The sequence below is a fragment of the Struthio camelus genome, chromosome 4 (assembly GCF_040807025.1).
Source record: "Struthio camelus isolate bStrCam1 chromosome 4, bStrCam1.hap1, whole genome shotgun sequence".
Taxonomy (NCBI): Eukaryota; Metazoa; Chordata; class Aves; order Struthioniformes; family Struthionidae; genus Struthio; species Struthio camelus.
Window position 1 is genome coordinate 36,690,694 of NC_090945.1, and position 20,390 is coordinate 36,711,083.

General features: G+C 36.5%; 1 protein-coding gene across 8 annotated transcripts in view; it reads right to left on the reverse strand.

Annotated features, from left to right (window-relative positions):
• Positions 1 to 20,390, reverse strand: part of LRBA (LPS responsive beige-like anchor protein) — a 407,526-nt gene that overhangs the window by 45,506 nt on the left and 341,630 nt on the right. For all 8 annotated transcript variants that reach the window (XM_068942256.1, XM_068942262.1, XM_068942261.1 and 5 more), the window contains one exon: positions 12,695 to 12,862. In XM_068942256.1, coding sequence (XP_068798357.1) covers positions 12,695 to 12,862 — 168 coding nt within the window. The remainder of the gene's footprint in view (positions 1 to 12,694; positions 12,863 to 20,390) is intronic.

Below are 20,390 nucleotides of genomic sequence, written 5' to 3' on the forward strand. Positions count from 1 at the left end.
AATGATTTTGCCAAAGCCAGTCTTAGAGGACCACAAATTCTGTGCAGACCACACACATACTCTTCATGCTCTTGCAGAAAATCTATCAAACTAGATTTTCAATCTTTAACAGCTAGTGTCTGCATTCACGCTTATGATCTAGCAGATCTTAAACTAGATTTTTGGATTTACAGTTGAGGCACAGACAAGTTTTTTAGACTCATTAGGTTCCATTTGGTCCTCCCAGAAAATATGAGAGCCTACGTTTCCAGGAATGCAAAAGCCCACTGATACAACCCTTTTCCTACTTCCACTGGCTAAAAAGTTACATTCCGATCACGTGCTATCAAGAGTAGCAAGGTCTGATAAAACATCAAAACTATACACAGAATACAGGTAAGGATATTGCTATCTGTTGGCTCTCCTTACCGCACATTTGCAGAGTGCCAACAGAAATCTATAAAACTGTTGAGTACAAATCGAGGCAACAATGTTGGACGATTACATCTAGACACAGCAGCTAGATTCCAGCATAACAACTTCTTCTTGCATTCCTTTTAATTACCAAGAGAAAAAGAAATTTTTTTTTCTTAAGCTTCAAGACTTCTTCATTATGACCAAGACATTGCTCTAGCACCCCCAGATGATTACTTCCTCAGATTGTACTCAAAGTCAATCCAGACGTCAACAGTACACGTTCGGATGAGCTCTCAGTCTCCTCCAGACAGAAAGATGCAAAAAGACCTCCATCCATCAGCAGAAACATGTGATGGTGGAGCCAGAATCAATCCCTTCTCTTCCAATTTGCAGAACAAGAGCAAGAGAAATACTGGACATTTTAGCCACCAGATGTCACTCAGACTTTTGTCCAGCCTGTCAGAGAAAATCAGCTAGAAGCAGACAATCCTTTCCTCAGAGAAATAATTAATACCTCCTTTGAAGAAAAAACCTACCACTCACCTGAGAACATACAATAAATTGACCATCAGTCAAGAAGTCATCAACCCACTTTCTAACCTATTATAGCCCAGCTTCTAACTTCATTTTCTTGCAAACTTATTAATAGCATTAGTCAGTATTACTAAAAGATGACCAGCTTCTTCCAGTGACTGAGGAAGGCTATGTATTCTCACATTGTTGAATCTCCCTGGAGCATATAAACATTTAAATTATAGTAGGTAAAAATACTTGGGATATTTGCACAACTAGTGCAATTTTTCTTAAAGGCATCATGTAACTGGAAAGGAATAACCTTTGTTTGAAAGATATCATTAGTATCACACACTCTTATCTCTGCAAGCATGCTGCATACCACAAAGTAGAAGAGAGTATCATTCAACATTTTGTTTCACTGCTTCTCAAATATCTCAGTAAAATAGCCGTCTTCCTGTTAATCCTCTACAACAACAAAACTTTGGTAAGGCCAGAATTGTTCCAGATGCTACAACCAGAAGTAATAAAATGAAACAAGTTAACTAATCCTTTACAATAATCCACACAATATGCATCACAAACCACATATTTATATGATAAATACGGCTTTGGGAATGTATATTAATTTATAAGCACGCAAGTCTTAAGCAAATTTCACAAGTTAAAATTTATCTGATTACCACCATAACCTGGTTCCTAAAATCTCCTGATCGCTTCTTTTTTAAGCGGGTGGGGAGGGGGACAGGGGAAATAGGGAAGCAAATTACAAGACGAAGAGTGAGAAAGAAACCAAAACTTGGCTTAGCTATAAGGTAGCCTTTGGTCACTGCTTAGCAGAGATATTTTCAGTCTCTGAACTTACCCTCTAATCTAACTGTGAAGAAAGTTAATTCAACAGTATGCAGTACCCACCAAATACGGCTGTAAATTTTTGGGGAAGGAGGGTGATGGGGAGGTTGAACATATGGATGCAGTTAAGGTAAAAACAGATGTTTGTTACTTTTCTTTGCAGCAACACTCAGAAACTAAGTCAAAATTGCTTTTTTTCATGTTTATGTCTGCAAGAACTATAAAATTAAATATGAGGGAGGGAGGGTGAAGGGGGAAGTGTAGTGAGTGTCACAGAGAAAGAATGAAACAGTCTCTAAGTTTTGAACTCAAATCCTGAAATGAAGGCCCACAGAATGAAAAGGCAAGACACACGCTATTTAACTCCAGATTTAAAGGCCCTTAAAGAGACTAGTTAAGAGTTGCTTTCGTCAGGCATGCTCAGACACAAAACACTAAATTGTCTGAAGAGTCCAACAGCACAGCATACCCATGTCAAAACGCAAACTGCAGCCTGAATGCAGTTTAAACAGCTACAACAGTTCCTCTCCTGTCGCTCTTACTACATGCTAATGTACTGACTTGGAAAATTGGAGCCTACTCTCTGCCTTTACAAATCTATATGCAAATATTTTCAGTAATTCTCAAACCAGTAGGAGTTAAATGCCAAACGTTTGAAAGCCCAGATGAAATAACATCATGCAATGTAATATATACTCTTTCAGCATGTGTGTTAGGGACAGAAGAGGTTTTGGGTTCATCCTCCCTCTCCCTACCCTGTATTTATGTCCAGAAAATAGCAGTCTTTGCAAAAATAATTACTTTGGCTCTCTGCCGCTCCTACCTCACTTTTCAATATTCAAAAAGGTTTACACACATGCTCCTCAGCGATTTCTAGTGGCTTGAGCGATATGCAATTATGATTACTTGCCTTCCCTTTCCTTCCACCCAGATGTTGTTTTACAGCACCAGAGAACACAGAATATTTGACAGGTTTCCCTTCAGACAGGGAAGCTGAATGGCTTAGTGGCTAACTGACTAGCTCCTTTCCCCGTGGGATGGTGATTAAAATCAAGCTTTGATAACAAGCTATCAGAAAACCCTTTTTGACCAGATAGTTACTTACAGTTCTACAGTAAGGCTCTTAGTTAAATTCCTCAAGGACTACAGTCCAGATAACACTAACCAGAGAACAAGCAGGATTCATAACAATTAGATAAAATTACGGAAAACAAGCTAAAGATTACAGAAGAGAAGCTCTTTGTAGTATCATCTCCTGTTGTTTTATAACAATTCCCATCAGATCAAGATTGTGAAAAATGGCACAACACTTTTCAGAAACAGGCAATGTATACGCTTGCTGACTGTACACCTGCCCTGGGGATACTGCACCATACTTGACCCAGGGAAAAAATACAGCAATCAAATGGTAGTATCATAAATTCACACACTTGCACACTGCTGTTTTAAAAATAAAACAAGCAGCCTAATTTCTGCAGGCCAAAACAGAAAAGTCTTCTTTTTAACTTAACAAACCAACCCTTTTGTAGTGAACCATTTTAATTTTTTGTTTTATCAGTTTAACTGTTCCCTTAGTGCCCTGTTTTAAGGAAAACGAGCCTACAATAGCTCTGAAACCTAACACAAGGCTGGGGAGGGAAGGGAGTAAGGAAGGAAGGAAGACTACAGAAGAGAAACAGGATCAAGAGTTACATACTATTCTCTATGACAGTTAAACATGCCTGCAAACTGTTTGTCATATACCCGCTGTTAACTAAGCAGAACGCAAAGGATTATGATTGCAGCCAGCTAATGTTACCACCTCCGTTCAAGTAACATAGCTTTATGGCTTCAGAGCGGAAGCGTGGGCAGAAATACTGTCAACAGCCTGCAGAGGGGGACATTACTAACGCACACTAGCAACTCGTTAGGAAGTAAAAAGTGCACCACCCCTGCCTGCTGCGGTACATTAGGGACATGTGCAACAAAACTGAGCGCGCCACATTACACAAGAAAATGACATAAAAATGTTGAAATGAGAGCCATCAAATATAAATGAAGCACAGATTTTTTTTCCCTTCTCTTCCTTCCAAGAAACACATCATTTGTATAATCTCTTATTTTTTTTTCTTATTTAAACTCCTTCTGTGTGTCTGCTCAAGATACTTTCATTGCCTGTTTGGAAGTTGGTTACTATAGTCTAACTGCTCATTATTTTTCAGAGCCAAACTATTACAATACGGGGGCAGGGTGTCCATATGCTGGATTTTCTTTCTTAAAGCTATTTGGGTTTCAATATATGAGTGAAACTTTTTCTGTTCACATCACAGAAAAGTGTACAAGGGAGCCAAGAGAGGATACGTTCCCCCATGGCTTTAAAAACAAAACACTAATCCAGCCCCTAAACTACATTAAGAAATTTTCTGTGAGAAACAAGAAGATTAAGCATTTTTGCCCAGACAAATTAGTATGGCAATTACACAGCAGTCATTAAAGTAAAACGGGAAGTAATCACAGTTTGTGAAAATACGGGTAGACTCCCCCTCAGGGCCATCGGAGTCGCTCCAATCTGAATACATGCATTGCCGGCACATTAAACAGAGGCCTAGGCCAGCCTTCCTGCAAGCTCCAGTTCATGCGGCTGTCCATCTAGCACAGCGTAATCCTAGCTGCCAATCTGAAAGAAACCAGTTAGTCAGAGCAGACACAACCAACAGAAACAAATGTCACTCAATAATGTTCAGAGGCACTGGGTTCATGGATAATTTCAAACAGTATCTCTGTCTGGAGCACTGATGTGCTCATTCAAAACACCTAAATCTCTGGCTACTGGAAAGGAGCAGATAAAAAAACTAACTCGAACTAGAAAAACAGGTCTGGTACTACTTCAAAGAGACTGACAAAATAAAAAGGGAAAAGAGGCTAAAAAGACAGCAAGATCTGCAAATAAAACTTCAGTACAAGCAAAAGCATAAGCAACTCTGGGCTAATTTCAAAAAATGCAATAGTGTCTATTTTATTTGAGCACCAAGAACAAAACTGATTAATTTCTCTATTCAATACAGCAGTTGAAGATTTTAAAATAATAACTCATTCCTTCCATTTAAAATCAATAACATCACATAGAAAATAGTGGCATTCCCACATGCCGTATCTTGAAAGCTCAGCAATTTCCAGTATTATTCATTCAGTTACAACAGTATCACTCCTTTAAATGGCTAAATATAATTTTTAAAACTTGCTTCCTTCACACAGTCTATTGCTACTCAGCTGACTGCAAATTTTCTGATCTAAAACTTTTTCCTTTGGAAGAAAGCAATCCGTTCAATCTATTTCCATTCCATGGAAATGCATCAATACTGATAACATTTCTGTCCTTTAAATAAAAAAGCTTCCCTAAAATCAAAACATTCCAATTTGAGGGAAGTTAATATATTGACATAAAAACCCAGCCCCCAGTGTTTTTAAAACAGTCTTGTATAATCAGATGCTTCAAAATCTGTAATAACTATAAAAAAGAAACTAAAGAACTCATTTTGCTAAGGTAAGACAGACATTTATTTAAACTAAGTCATATCAACAATCTACAAGTTCAAACTATTTGTTTTCGAAGGACAGGTAAAATATTAATTGCAGAGTTTTCTACTGCAATGAATTAACTTTTTTTTTTTTTTTTTCATCATCTAATAAACTGTAACATCTAACTGGGACATGATTTTTTGGCACTGAATGAGGAAAAGCATCTCCATAATTACCTCAAGTCTTCTCACTCCAGAAGCAGCTATTGTTCTAATATAACATAACTAATAACTAATATAATAGCATTTGGGTAATAAACGTCACATCTGCAGATACAGTGGGAACACTTGCGAGCTAGGCACCTTAGATTACAACGAACAAATACAATAAAAATATTCCAAACAAAAAATTGTAGTTTCCCAGTTACTATAAAAATCTAAACAGATACTGGTGGGACTGTATAAAGAAACTGAAAATAATCTAAGCACGCTGATGACACAAAAAAATCAGGAAACGTCTGTAGGCAATTTGCCTCTGTTAGAGTCAAGGCTAACTGACAGTGTATAATAATTGCAGTTATCATACGCTAGTATTTCTCATCCTTTCAACGTATAGCAGAAGAAAAGGTAAAAAAGTAGAAAAACTTTTTTCTATTCAAAAAGTTATTTTTTGAAGATTATGAACATCACTTTGTTCCATCCCTTGTTTACCTTTTTGATTACACTTTCTCATTTAACACTGACCAAATATGTCAGATATCTAAGACTGACCAGCCAGGCACGAATTAAACTGTAAAGAGCCCAGGGGGTCTGCCCTCTCTGGCTCTGATAGATCCACAAAACAGGTCAAGCAAGAAGAGGAGAGGGAACTGACTGCACTGAAAATTTCTACCCTTTGAATTCCAATCAGGAGCTGAGGATACAAACACCCAGAGCTGAAGAAATAATTTATATGAGTTACCTCCTTCTAAAAAGCTCTGAAATTCTCAGTCAAAGCAGTTGTTTTCATTTTTATTTTTTTAATTCTTATATATCAGGCATCTCAGTCCTACCTTAGCTAACTCTAAAATATTACCCTTTCTTTTTTCACTGGATAGAACAGCAGAAATACCAAATAAAACTAGAATCCACTCTGTAATGAGCATAAAGACAACATTCAGGTCAAACATCTTGCTGGACTGAAATTTAGCTGAATACCTTTATGCCTCTTTCTAAGCACTGGAGTAAATATATAAGTTAAGAAAAAAGGGCAATAAAACACCATTCGTCATGTCAAACAGTGGGTTAAACGGAATCAAAGAAGTGCCACACCTCCCAGATACCACAGCAAATCCTCGCCTATACTCATTTTGCCTGTTTACTCAAACACTACAGATATTCTCACATCTCAGCTCACACTGCGGTCTATGTAAATCATATGTACCAGTGGCACTAATTATGCTCCTTGTACCAGAAGAAAACACTCGTCTCTTCACGGACAAATTCTCATGTGCAGAGGAGCTGGCCTTGATTCCCTGCAGCAGCGGGAAGTGCCCACCCACAACGGCAACTGATGTCCTACCTGTGCTGCACAGCTCTTCTCCAGGTACCATCACAGAAAAAGAGCAGGGCCCAGGTTTGGTTGCAGTTGACAAGCCTACCTCTGCTTAGCCTTGAAATCAAGATGCTTACTTTGAACATAGTCTTTGTAAGTGTGGTTCCATATAATGGTATTTTAATACAGATTTTCAATTAACACTAGATCAATTCTTAACGTTTATTTGGCTTTTCACACTGTTCCTGTGCTGTGCAACGTGAAGCATACCATCTGTGCAGCACACTTCTGGCCAGAGATGATTCAAAGATTGTTTCTACAATACTTTGAATTTTGCCTACATGAATTCTTTACTCGCTGAATTCAGCGCTTCTAAATTTACTGTTCTGTGACAGTATTTTGTAATCACTTTATCCTACTTTATAGAACTCATTGCAGCCACAACAAAGACTGTGCCCAACCTGCTAAAAACAGACTGATCATTCTCCCAACTATTTAGTAAATGTTAACTATGCTATAAATACAAATTGTGTTTATACTTTGTGAAAGATTCACTGCTGTCAGAGTTCTCCAGCTGAGTTAGAGCTTAAATATGCTATTAACTCCCACCATGAACACAGCTAAAAGAGAGGCCAAAAATGCTTTCTCTGGGATAAGATATCAGATCTGCTACTGCTGTCATGAAACTGGGGTCATGTAAACTAAACATCCTTGCAGCTTCTTTTGGAAAGCACAGAAGTCTCTCAAACTATAAATATTTAAAAATAAAATTAGACTCATAAGAGCTAGGTCTAAGATGCATAAAACTGACCCAAAGATATTAATCTGGGGCAACATTTAAAAGCTATTATCCATAAAATAATTTATGCCATATGCCTTAAGATAGAAAATAAAAGAATTTTCTCCTCTTTTTATATAATCAGAAGTGACACGTGCAAATAACATACCCAATGCTATGCCCAAGTTGGTTCTTCACAATTCTTGATTTTTGAAACTCCTCAGTTCATATGGAAATACAATATCAACAGTAGAAAGAAATGTGCCGATAGAATGGAGCAAGCTGTGCTTCCTAATGTTAAACAGGCTACTTTCACGTAACAAAATGGTGCCTTGTCTTTGAAGGAGGAAGTCTAACACAAATGAGTCATCTTAGACTAAAAGTAAATCACTTCTCAATGAAAGTAGGTGGGGATGAGACTTTTTATCATTTTTTGCAAACCTTTGTTGCTAATTTTCAAATCATCACTCTTCCTTAAATATTGCCTAAAATGGTCATGGCATATGATATTTAAAAAATTATTCAAAGAAAATGCTCGGGTGCTTTTTGATAAACATGGTACAAAATGTAGTATATTTCCTGATACTCAGGGATTCCTGTAGCAGACTGATGACTTGTTCTCTAAGTAATATTTTGCCTTCGCACTATTAACTTCATTCTCCTTCCTGCAGTTTAGGCGTGTCCAGGGTTTATTCTAGCCACATAGGGATATCAGCAGGGTAATGGGCTTTTAATTAATAACTCTGAGTGCCGCCTAGATTCATGATCAGCCTTTGTTAGATTATGTCAGAGACAATAGCAATTTCTATTCTTCTGACCAAGAAGTAATTACTGCAGTAATGCAATACCCAACAATCAGCCCAAGACCCAAATTATTTTCTGCAGATCATGCTTCAGCTCTTAATCAGTTGCTTGTCTAAACGCCTTAGAATTAATTGTTTTTTTTTTTTTTCTTGCAAGAAGAGAGCAGAATTTGTGACAAACAAGAAGAAAGTGCCATGAATTCCCTGCAGAAGGCTTGGCAGATGTTTATCTGCACGACTGCAACTACTTGTCTCTCACATGGGGATAGCAAGGAAGCCTGTCTAGGGCAGATACTGGGTGCAGGACTTCCACAGCTCAGAACATGCTGCTCAAGGTGGAGTCAACGGCCGGCAGCAATTCAGCATACCTCTCCTGGTTCTCCATAGGAAAGAGAAGGGATATTGTCAACCGAACAGTAACTTCCCTCTGCAGTTGTAACCTTCTTCAGCAAGATACACAAGCACAAGAATCAGAGCCAATGACAGCACTGCTAAAGTAGCTAGAAGAAAAAAGATGATTATGAAGGAATGGTCTCTGCAGGGATGAGATGTGCACAGATATGCCAGTAGACGGACTGGGTCTCTCACCTTGCTTCCCCTGGCTGTGGCTCCCTTTCCTTCTAGCTCCGGCTCAAACCCTCCTCTCTTGCTGTGCTCCCCTTCCCCCAAGATCTGCTTTTAAATTATGCAAGCTTTGCACTCCCTAGGGTTTATCTGCCAAAAGGTAGCATGTGGCCCATGGTTTGCATTTTAGTTTAAAAATTTCTATTATAGCAGTCAGATCCTTTCAAAATACTTTACTTCCTTTATTCCCATAGGCAGAAAGAATGGCAGGAAAAAATTGTTCACAGCAGTATGAACGGATGTAAAAGTTCTACATTTTTGGTTTGAAAAAAAAGAAAGTTAGAATATGGTTTTAATCAAGTAGTTTTCCTTCCTAGACGAGTGTTTCCTTCTTGTAATATATATAACCTGACTGCCTATAAAAATAAAGGTGCCAGTTGGAGCCATTTAGGAGACCTAAGGAAATTCTGCATTAACCTAAACTCCCGCACTCCTCAGTTCCTTCCACTCTCGTTCTGTGTGTGGCCTCTCCTGATGAGTTAGGTCACCAACCTCCATGCGCTGTCTCTGTGAAGATACTTCAGAAACACACGCATCATGGGCTTCGCAATGCTGACGTGGTCCAAGCTTAGCAGTGGATATTCTCTTAGTCCAGCTCTGTGCAGAAATTGCCATGGCTTAAACACATGCTATTATTTCCATATGAAGCATAAGCCTTAGTAGCTTGCAACTCAGAGTATGCAGAAGCTTCTGATTGTCTTAGATTTGCAAACAAAACTATATTTTTTACTACAACTGACAGGATTTAAATCCCCAAACCTTGAACTCTACTGAGAGGAGGAAAGAAAGGCATCCTTCTCAAAACCAAGAAATCCAGAATAAAATTCCCAGTTTAATTCTCCCATAATAAACAGATACTAAATCTGCGGTGTCATGCCTGTCTAAAAATACTATTAATTGCCCAGTTTCTGATCTGGGCAATTTGGCCTCTAACCAGGATTTGGGGAGAAAAAAGGAGAAATATTTTCTGAAAAGCTGACTTAAGGAGAAAAATAAACGCTGATTGAAGCTGCTCAGCAGTACAGAATGCTAGCGTAGGTCCTCAGGGAGATGGATTAGTAAACAGGAAGAAGGTGAGGCTGTCAAAGGTGCATGATAAATTCATTTAGCACACAGATATAGGAGGATTATGCACATAGATATACACACAACCAGATTTTTTTTTTTTTTATTACTTTCATCTTTACTCATGAGTAAAACCAGAATAATTCACCATTGGTGATGACACTCATTAAATCTCTTTGCACAGTTATCAATAACATATCGGATCTGATCATGTGTAACATTTTAAATTACACAGACACATGTACATAATACAAGAATATGCTATTATAAAATAAATGTAAATAGGAAGGGATACCTTGCTCAAAAAAAATCTTTTTGCTGTTAGAATATCCTCTTTGACCTGCTTAAAAATAAGGCTGAAAACTACTAAATAAAAATATTCAATTGGAACAATCCTCAAACAACATACAAAAAATACTACAGAAAACATTTATTCTGCTGCCTGCGTTCATCAATATGCATTCTTGACATCGGTTCTCTTTCAAAATTCTTCTACTGATAAGCACTCCATTATTACAAACTTAATGGCACTGCTTTTGTCTCTCTCCCATTTTCATTTTTTATGTCGCTCAGCTCAGAAAGTATAGAACAACTCAAAAATAAGAAAAATTATAGTAAAGCACACGACAAAATGAAAAGGTTTGGTAACAACCACATATATTAAAATATACAGAGAAGTATCAAGTGAATGCCTCTCTTTAAACAACTCGCACTTCCAGATAGATTTTTAACTTCCTTGGTATTATATTACCTTTTTCAGGCTACGACATAAGTAAAATAGACCATAGTCATACTGATAATACAGCTGTTCTTGAAGAATTAAAAACTACATTAACATGTTACGTGTGCTGGCTGTTATTCTGGTTAGTATTATTTCAATTATTAGTTTCACCATTTAACATCTTTTTACAGAGAGATTATTTTTATGCTTTCTCTACCAATATATATTAACCATTTGGGAAGTCAGACTTTTATGGGAGGAGGGGAATTTTTAAAAAGCAATATCTTAGTAAAAAGTAATATTTATATTATACAAGGCGAATCAAAAATGAAAAAAAAATCTTAATATAAAAGGGAGTCTAAAGACAGACAGTCAAAGTTACATTTCACATTAAAAGTATGTCAAAATTAACGCTGAAAACCGAGCCAAAATTAATTACACACAATTCCCAGTCTTTTTTTTTTCAGCTCACACTTAAACCTAGCACTTCAAGTCTAATAAATACTCTTATGGGGGTGTTTCCCTGTCTGCATACAGTGGATGAACACTATCAATGAATGAAAAGATGACAGGGTGAACAGTAATGTCCATTACTCTTGGCCAATAATGGTTTCAAATCCAGGTGATGACAATTTTTTTTTCCAAGCCAAGCATTCCAGTATCTCTACTCTTAGCTCCAATTAAAAGTAATTATCTGCAGCATATCTGTTTGAGCCCAAAGTGGACCAACACGAAGTCTGCAGGTTGACTGCAACCCAAAAAACTAAGACATCCAGCTACCACTCTTGTTACTGAATCCAGTCGTTGTGCACCTCCATGTGTCTGGCATGCCCTCACACCTCTACACTGCACCCACGCACTAGGTACAGCCCACATTGTTGCTATGATGTGACTCAATCTACAGAGGCTGTCAGGGTGCCTCAACAATCAGACAGCCAGTATGCACAGACATACTACTGTTTGTGAATAGAAAAGTTATCATTCTTGTTTTCATTCATTTCAGATACATATTTCCTGCTGGTATACATCTAGTCATGTTTTTAAATAGGGTTATCTAAAGCATTCATATTATTTTTTTCTCAGCGACTCAAAATATTTTATGGCAAAATACCAGTTACATTTATTCTATAATTAATAAGCTTACAGTTTCAACTGGTTCCAGTGTATTGCTCTGAAAAGGGGAAGTAACACCTCCAAAAAATCACCTTTAATCATCCTCCCTCCTTTTTTTTTTTTTTTTTTTTTTTCTTTCTCCTTCTGTATTTCAGCCATTTAGGCAGGGCAGGGTTGTCTTTAAGCCCACAAATATTCTAAGGGATATTTTAGCAAATAGATTTTTCTGAATGCTGCTGAGTCTGAGTAAAAGACTACTGATCTTTCCAATGATTTGATATTTATTTTTGCACATGAAAAATACAGTACAAGTTAGTATTATTTTGATATCTTACAAGCAAAATACAAATAATGAAAACTACAAAACTATAGAGTGTTTGATATGTACTACCTAGGCAAGATTACATTTAAAGACAATGTTAACCCAAAAGTGCAAGCCAACTCAAGGCTGCTCACCTTCCTTTTCCATTAAGATCCAGTATTAATTAGTGAATAACATGACTGTCCTCAGCAAAAGAAGCAATCCTTGAACATCTATTTTTATATCAGCATCCAGTTTGTGCTGAACCTAGGCGCACAAAGTTTAAGAACAACTTGCACGTTTGTTTTCCAATTTTGTGTTTCTGATGGGTGGTTTCCTAAGTTTCAGGCACCTTGCATTTGACTGGACTTTAGCCAAACCCCAAAAGAAAGCAAAGATTTGAACATTCATTGGTTGCCTTAAACAATATGGAATCTTTACATTTTCAACAGAACACTGGTCAACAAAGATTTTCTATATTTAAAGTACAAACTTACCTCTCTTAATACAGGATCTGTTATTGAATTTAAATTTACAGCTCCTTCGTAAGTCAAATAGTAGAATACATTCAGGGATCTAACAGCCTCTGGCCCTTGCTGTTTGTAGCCAAAAATCAGATCAATCCATTGGTGAAGCTGACAGGAAACAAACTCGCTTTCCAATGCCTGTAAAAAAATGCAAAATATACTATCCTGAGTTTGCAAAATAGTCTTCATTTCTAAGTAGTAGAACTATATTCTGTAGAGTGTACAGAATTATCCTAACAAGTCCCAATACAAAATTGATAACTGTATTTCAGAAATTGTACCAGAAAAAAAACAGGTGGCCCCTCTGATAGATGCCAGGATCTCATGTCTAACCCTGCCCTACTTCCCACTGACCATAACACCCTGGCCTTCTTAGCCATAATAGTGGGAATAAGAAACAAGCAATAAGTGGAAAGCATTTACACATTTATGGACAGCCAGGCTATGCTTTTACGCACTCTCGAGATGAAATTGTGTTTCGCTACGTGTGATTTTGCCCAGTGAGTGGCAAGCACGGCAATCCCATTGTAGCAGACAGATAAAAGGTTGGTGGATCTGGGGAGACTGAACTAACTAGGGGTATTCACATGGATACAGTGGGAAATAGTCCACATGCAGGAATACCAGCTAGCTGTTTCTTTTATCTATTTCTTGTATATATCTGGTGTACAGACCTTTACAGAAACAGTACTAGGCTGAATGATTAAACCGTTTTTCTGATCACGTTATCTAATTACGATCCAATCCCCAAGACAAAAGTACCAAATAATAATGAATCTCTCCATTAGCTATATCGCAAATATATTCAAAGATAACTTAAAAATCATTGTAATCTAAAGAGTTAATTTGTCTGGATTAGATCACTAGCAGGATTTGCTTCCTCCTTTTTATACAGGCACTCCAATATATCTCCTATTTTAATGAGGAGACGGGACAATATAACAAAGTCTGATATTCGCTTCATCTAAAGAAACTACCAGCATTTTCCTTGTGACAGAAATTCCTAATTTTGAACAGAGGAAGTTAAATTAATCCGAAAACCAAGGAAACCACTCTGCAATTTGCACACAAAAATGATGGGTTTGTTTCATTAACCGATGCCTGGAAACAACACTTAAATTGACACATAAAAACAGCAATTGTCTTAATTTGTGTGGTGCACTCCACACAAAAGCCCTAAATATGTTCAAATTAGAGCAAGCTGCTTGATTGTCACTGCAGTCTCATGTCATATTAATGCATGACAAACATTAAACCATACACTTAAATGGCAATTTATATCATTTAAATGTTTACTGCCAAACCAGACCATCACTCATTTAAATGTGACTTTCTGACAGCTAATTTCAGTTAATTTTCCTCGATTCACTTAATTAGAACTTTCAATCAAGAAAAGACCTGTACATATCTTCTACTTCATATCCTTCTTTTATTATTATCTTTATTAGGATTCCCAGCTACTAAATTGCTGAAAACATTCTTTAAAATGAATTACCACACAGTACACTATCTCTTTGGATGATCATATGGAACTATCTTACGACATGTGTGCTTAGACAGAATTTTTTTTTTTACTTGTTTTATTTTCTTTCTTTTTTTAAATAAAAAAAATCAGATAGAGACACACAATTAAAGCTATAAAAAAACACAAGCAGGCCAATTAAAAATTAATGATTTCAAAATTGTTTAATAAGATAAAACCAGTCAGGAGTCTCATGAGTGTCCATAATACTACAATCTGCAGCCATAAAATTCTACAGGACTCAGCAAAAGACAATGATAAGGATTAATTTTCTTGCTATCCTGCTGAAACATTTTAACCCTAGAACACACTTACTATTATCATTACACTATTTCTCTCAGGAAAAAATAGTGTTAAGCACTTGTGAGGTTTTTAACATACACTCAGTATGTGCAGACATCTTTGATATTTTGCCTTCTTTTCAAAAACTAGATTTGTAATGGTCACATTACACTCATAAAACACCTGGACAATGAATAACTAAAGGAGTATCACTCTGCAGTCTCAGACTGACAGGTAAATCAACCTGACCATCTTAAAAAAGCAAAACCAAAACACATACTTTCTGCCTGTTCATGGAGTGGTTGGTAGCCAATTTATTTCTCTTCTTCAAGTTCAAAATTAATTTACACTTGCAATTTACATAAATTCAGTAGTAGATTTTCTTTTCCTACATTATGCAATTTTAAACTATCTTTGTTATTTGCCAGATCACAGAAATGAGGGCTAAATGAAAAATGAGTATGGTCAACCTTAATACTCAGGACCCTGAAGGACAGTCTAAACATTGCATACGCAAATTCAAATAATATATAAGCTTGCCTGTCTTTTTAGGTTCAGAGTGAAGTTCTTTGCTGGAGGGAGGTGTTTATGCTATGACTCCACTGATGGAGGAACAATAATTAATAGGCTGTATAATGACTAAAAAATAAACTGATTTTTCAGGGAAAACACTGCAACGTACTAGTACCTGTGATACACACCGTAGAGCCACACTGATACATACTATTCAAGATGAGCACCACTAAAAAAAAATCTGAAAAATGAAAAAAGTTCCAATTTGCATAAACCCATAAGACAAAGATCTATTACAGTCCTGGCAAATTATCCTCTTTCAAAAAGGGTTTTGGTTTTGTTTTGTTTTTTAATTATTACCATTAGCATTTGCCTATTGCAAAACTAAACCAAGGGCATAGAATGCTAAGCATTTAGGATTACTTAAACATCTAGGGCAGGCAGTGCTCATTAAGGCTCAAGTTAAATATGGCATGCAGCTATGGGACACTAACCGCCTTCCCATGCTGCTCTTAAAACTACCCAGGCAACCATTAGCACTCTCCTACCAGACTATCTGCATCATTTACACCCACTGTGTGCTCTGAGCAAAATGAGTAAAACACAAAAATCCACTAAAATGTCCAGCATAATACAGTAATATTGAATCCTATTGAGTTATTGTAAAATAAATCAGTGACTAATGCCCAATTGTTAAGGATCAAATAAGACCCTGAAAAGAATGTCATGTAAAACCACACACAAATTGTCAATCTCGTCCACAGGGACTCGTATTAAATTTGACAAACCGTCCTGGGGCTGATATCTGTTTCTTTAATGAGATCTATTAGGCAGAGACTAAAACACTTGAGATATGCTAAAAAGTACGGTATACAGATGCCAAACACAAACACCTATTAGTAACTTTCATTTCTCCATTCCCAAGGCAGAAATGCTGCAGAAACATCAGCAAATTGGAGCTTTGATCTTCCAAGGAAATTTTAGTTTATTCATAAATATTTTTCAAATGTACACTCTGATGTCACTAAAGCAAATGCAATTAAAACTACTTCTTCAAGAATAATTCTGAAATTCATTATTTAATGCCCATCTTTTTATTTAATGTTTCCCAAAAGGAATGAACAGAGAATAATTTTCTGCTAGCAAGTGAAGACTATCAATCCAAAACACAAATGATTTAGTAAAGCATGGTCAGAATGATAAAAACATAAAACTAGCCAGGTTAAGACAGATTTTTCCTTCTTTTCTCTAAACGCTGTTGTCATTCATTATGATACACTTCCCAAACAATCCTCATCCTATACCCTGGGAATCAAGATTCTGAGTAAAATGGTGAGTGTCTTTAAAGTAACTACCATGGGGTTTTGCCCTCTACTTTTTTTTCTGGTTTAGATTATTTAATGGATTATAGTATATGAAATGATGTCTATTAAAAATAAATATATAATGTGCTAGAGATTAGGATGTTCCAGTGCTGAAATTGCATAAAGATATTAAGTGTATTTCTGTTCATCAGTGTAGATATTTATTCATAATGAAGCTATTTGGAAATATAAGGCCACAGACTTGCCTGCCTTACTCCTATGCCGAATAAAACAAGATAATTCTGAAGCATGGCATAAAGCATGCACGTAACTCTAACTTTGAAAGATAGAATATAAGTCTAACCTCTGCAAACGTGTTTTATATAGTTGAATGAAAAACAACACTGTTTTGCAAGCATAACAAATCTTTCCTATTCATGCAATTAAAAAAAGAAAAAAAAATCAGGAATATACTGCATTGGCAAGTAAGAAATTACAAATCTCAAGTACAATAATTGCCTAGATTGTCCAATGGGCTAAACATTTTAATTCCATGTTGAAGTAAGGAATTCCCTTTGAATCACTCAAAATAACAGAGGCTTTTTAAACTTTCCATTAGAAAAATATTCATGTATGAACAGGAAAACATGAACCAGGATTTCACACATTTTAAACATCAACGCAATTTTCATGTGAAAAATGCAGTCTTGTAGAGCACTACAAAGCATTCACGTAACTGAAGTACCAGGTAACTAGTTTAAACTCATTAAGTGTGTATTCTGGGCTGTAAGCACGCACGTGCGCACACACTAGAAAAAACCCCAAACAACTAGGCTTATGTTTGCATGTGCAGGCTTTCAGACACTAGCTGGTCATGCCGCCTTAACATTGCTGTATGACCTCTGTAAGTCACAATGAAGAAGGCTGCTTTTTTCAGCCTAATTAGAACTGTTTCAAATTTTCCTGCTAAATATATGATAGAAAGTCCTTTCAACTTTTTTTTTTTTAATTCTAGAGTTTCTTTCCATGTCAACTTTGTTCCAATCAAAACATGCTTTGAATTAAATGATTTTGATTCAATATGTGGATCACATTTCACTTCTAAGATTTAAAGTCTAAAAAGGAAAAGTTTAGGCTGTTCAAACAAAGCAAGAGCAGCCACTTTGCGGAAAGCTATTCACATTTACGAAGACTGACAAATTGTTTGTGTGCACCATTAGGTCTAGTTTCTGCAATAGTTGCCAGATTTCCTGTCCTCCTAATAACATATTAACTCCTGAAGTGCTGGCTTTATCTTTTGAGGTTTCTCAGTACCTGATAGTATTTGAAAGTAAATCACTAAATACACTTTCATCTGAAACACGACTTGACCACATGGGTAGGCATCTGAAAAAAGTATAAAATGCTATTAGAAATACATTGAATTCAAGCTTGCCTTGAAGACATCAGGAGGAAGAGGATGACAGCTGACATACTAAGGAGAAAACTCAGTATTTTTTATGAGGTAATATAAATTTTGAAAGGATAAAACAGACATCAAAATATTTTATGTAATTGGTGGTTTCTAACTTGTAAATTACTGCTCCAAGCTGATAATTACAGCAAATACATATAGTTTTATTTGCTGCATTTTGCAATTTGTGTTAAACCTGAAATACCTCAGACAGTGAGCAATTACTTTACGGTTATACAGATTATCTCCTTTTTCCTTTATTCTGTGTTTCCTTTATTTTAAAATACTGCCCAGAAGCATGCTGCCAGTGTATTCTTCATTACTATTATAACTAAAGTTAGCATTTTACTTTATTTTTCTACTTTGTTAGCAGCAGTCTGATAAAATAGAAAAAGAACTCTGGAAAACACAATCTTAATAAAAAAGACTTAACTGAGATGCTTTATACAAGAAGGCTAATCTTATAGAACAAAAGATATCAATAACTATAGGAGAAACTCACACTTAGGAGACACTTGGAAGATAAACTTCCCTTCCTCCACTCCATCTACTTCTCTCTCTTTCTAATCAATAAAGTACTAATTAATGCCGAAAGACAAATTTGGGGTAATAGCGTAACTTAATGAAACAAAATTTTGTGACAAGGTAAATTCTGCATAAACATCACTTAACCAAAAATATGTGTGTCAATCTAATGACTCAAGATCCTACTTGAATTTATGGAATTATTACCAAACAAAAGTTAGGAGAATGTTTAGCTAAAAATCTCCAGCACTTGTGCATCTTTTGTCAGGGTCTATACTCAGTCTACAGTTGTTATTTTGTAGTTTTAAATGGACAAATCAGACAGCTGTTACATATTTTATAAAATGAAGGCTACACTTCCTTTGAAATTCAGCTTTAATCTTAAGTGAAGTATCTCCCATTAGAGGCCAAGAACATAAGATTTAGGTAAACATGAAAATTTGCCCTCAAGCATTCACATCCACTCTCCCTATAAAGGGCAGACATATCCTTAAAAATGATTTTTCAGTATACGCAATATGCTAAGTTTATCCATGGTAATCCGGAAATTTGAAAGCAATATTTTAAGGCAAAATTGCTACAATTTATCATGAAGTGCATATAGGTAAACATACTAAATGCTGCTTCTTCTTTTTTTTTTTTTTTTTTCGGTCAAGCTCGCCACTTCAGACATCTAACTTCTGGTGCCAGCAGTGAAAACATTTACACAGATGCTTAAATTTACTCACGTGAGCAATTTCACTGCATTCGCAGCAAAACAGCTTACATGAGTGAAGTTAAGCATCCTGGTTTGCAGGATCTCTTAAGTTTTGTTATAATAGGACGCAAAGCTTCATAGCTATTAGAACATTGGAAGAGCCAGACTTAAAAACACAAAATTCCAAAGATGGCACTACAGCGTAAAGAAACTGAAAATAGGTTTAAGAATGCCAAGATGGGGTGCCACAAGCAGTGTGCTTATAATATTTCTGTGCTGAATTAGGGCTAATTTGCCCACAGTACATGTAGTTGGTATATCCTTTTCACTGAATGTGCGCACAGGTCCTCAGAACAGATAAAGAACTGTAAATTTGCATGTTTGCTTTCCTCACTTGTTCACACAGCCACAGTCATACTCGTGACAATAATACACTGAAAAAGAGTGTGCAAAACCTGTCTCAGCCAACTGGCTCCACAAAACAACAGATGCTTTTCAAAAGAAAACTAAGACTGGTCCCTTCCTGACTGTTTGACTTCTTCTTAGACAAAGATGAGATAGATACAGAATTGTGATAGGAAGAAAATCTGACCAGTATGGCTTCATTAAATTCCCCTACATGAAAAATAATACATAAAAGCCATAATCAATTATAGTTGTGGAATCAGACAAATGGCTGTCATTATTCATAAATATGATAATACTGATGTATGTGGCTTGCATTTTTCCTTCCCCTGAGACATTCAGAAAATCTAACCATGACTGGTTAGACCATAACCATTTCTTACTGCAAATATGGTTAAAAGCAAGTATCTGTAACACCAGGAAATGTTGCCGATTTCTCTACCTTTCCCTCTCCTCCCCCTCAATTTTTTGTCCATATTTAAGTCTGCTACATTTTCAGAGGATTCTCCCGTCAGAAGAGTCAGCAACATCTCCCAAGACCAGGAATATCTGTCTGGATGAAAATCCCTCTTCCCCACATAGCACCAAAACGAGGCGGGAAGCTTCCTCCTTCCCCACAATCCAGCAATTCCTTTCCCAGGTCTTTCAGCACTTGTTTGCATGAAGACTGACACACTGGATCTGGAACCTATTACCCAGGGAAGCACAGACTGTTAACCACACAGCTGACAGTTGGCTCAGTCAAATTAGCTTAAATGAAGTTTTGTATTAAAAAACAAACAACAACATCCCACAAGATACAACTGTGCTTCACAACACAGAGTTGCGCACCAACAGAGCTGACTGAGCTGGTATGGAAGCTGTGCACGGGTGCTAGCATAGCATGCCAAGCTAACGTACCTCTCTTCTCAGAAGGTTCATGTAGGTATACTGTTTCTCATGCTTCGGCTAACTTGCTTACTTCT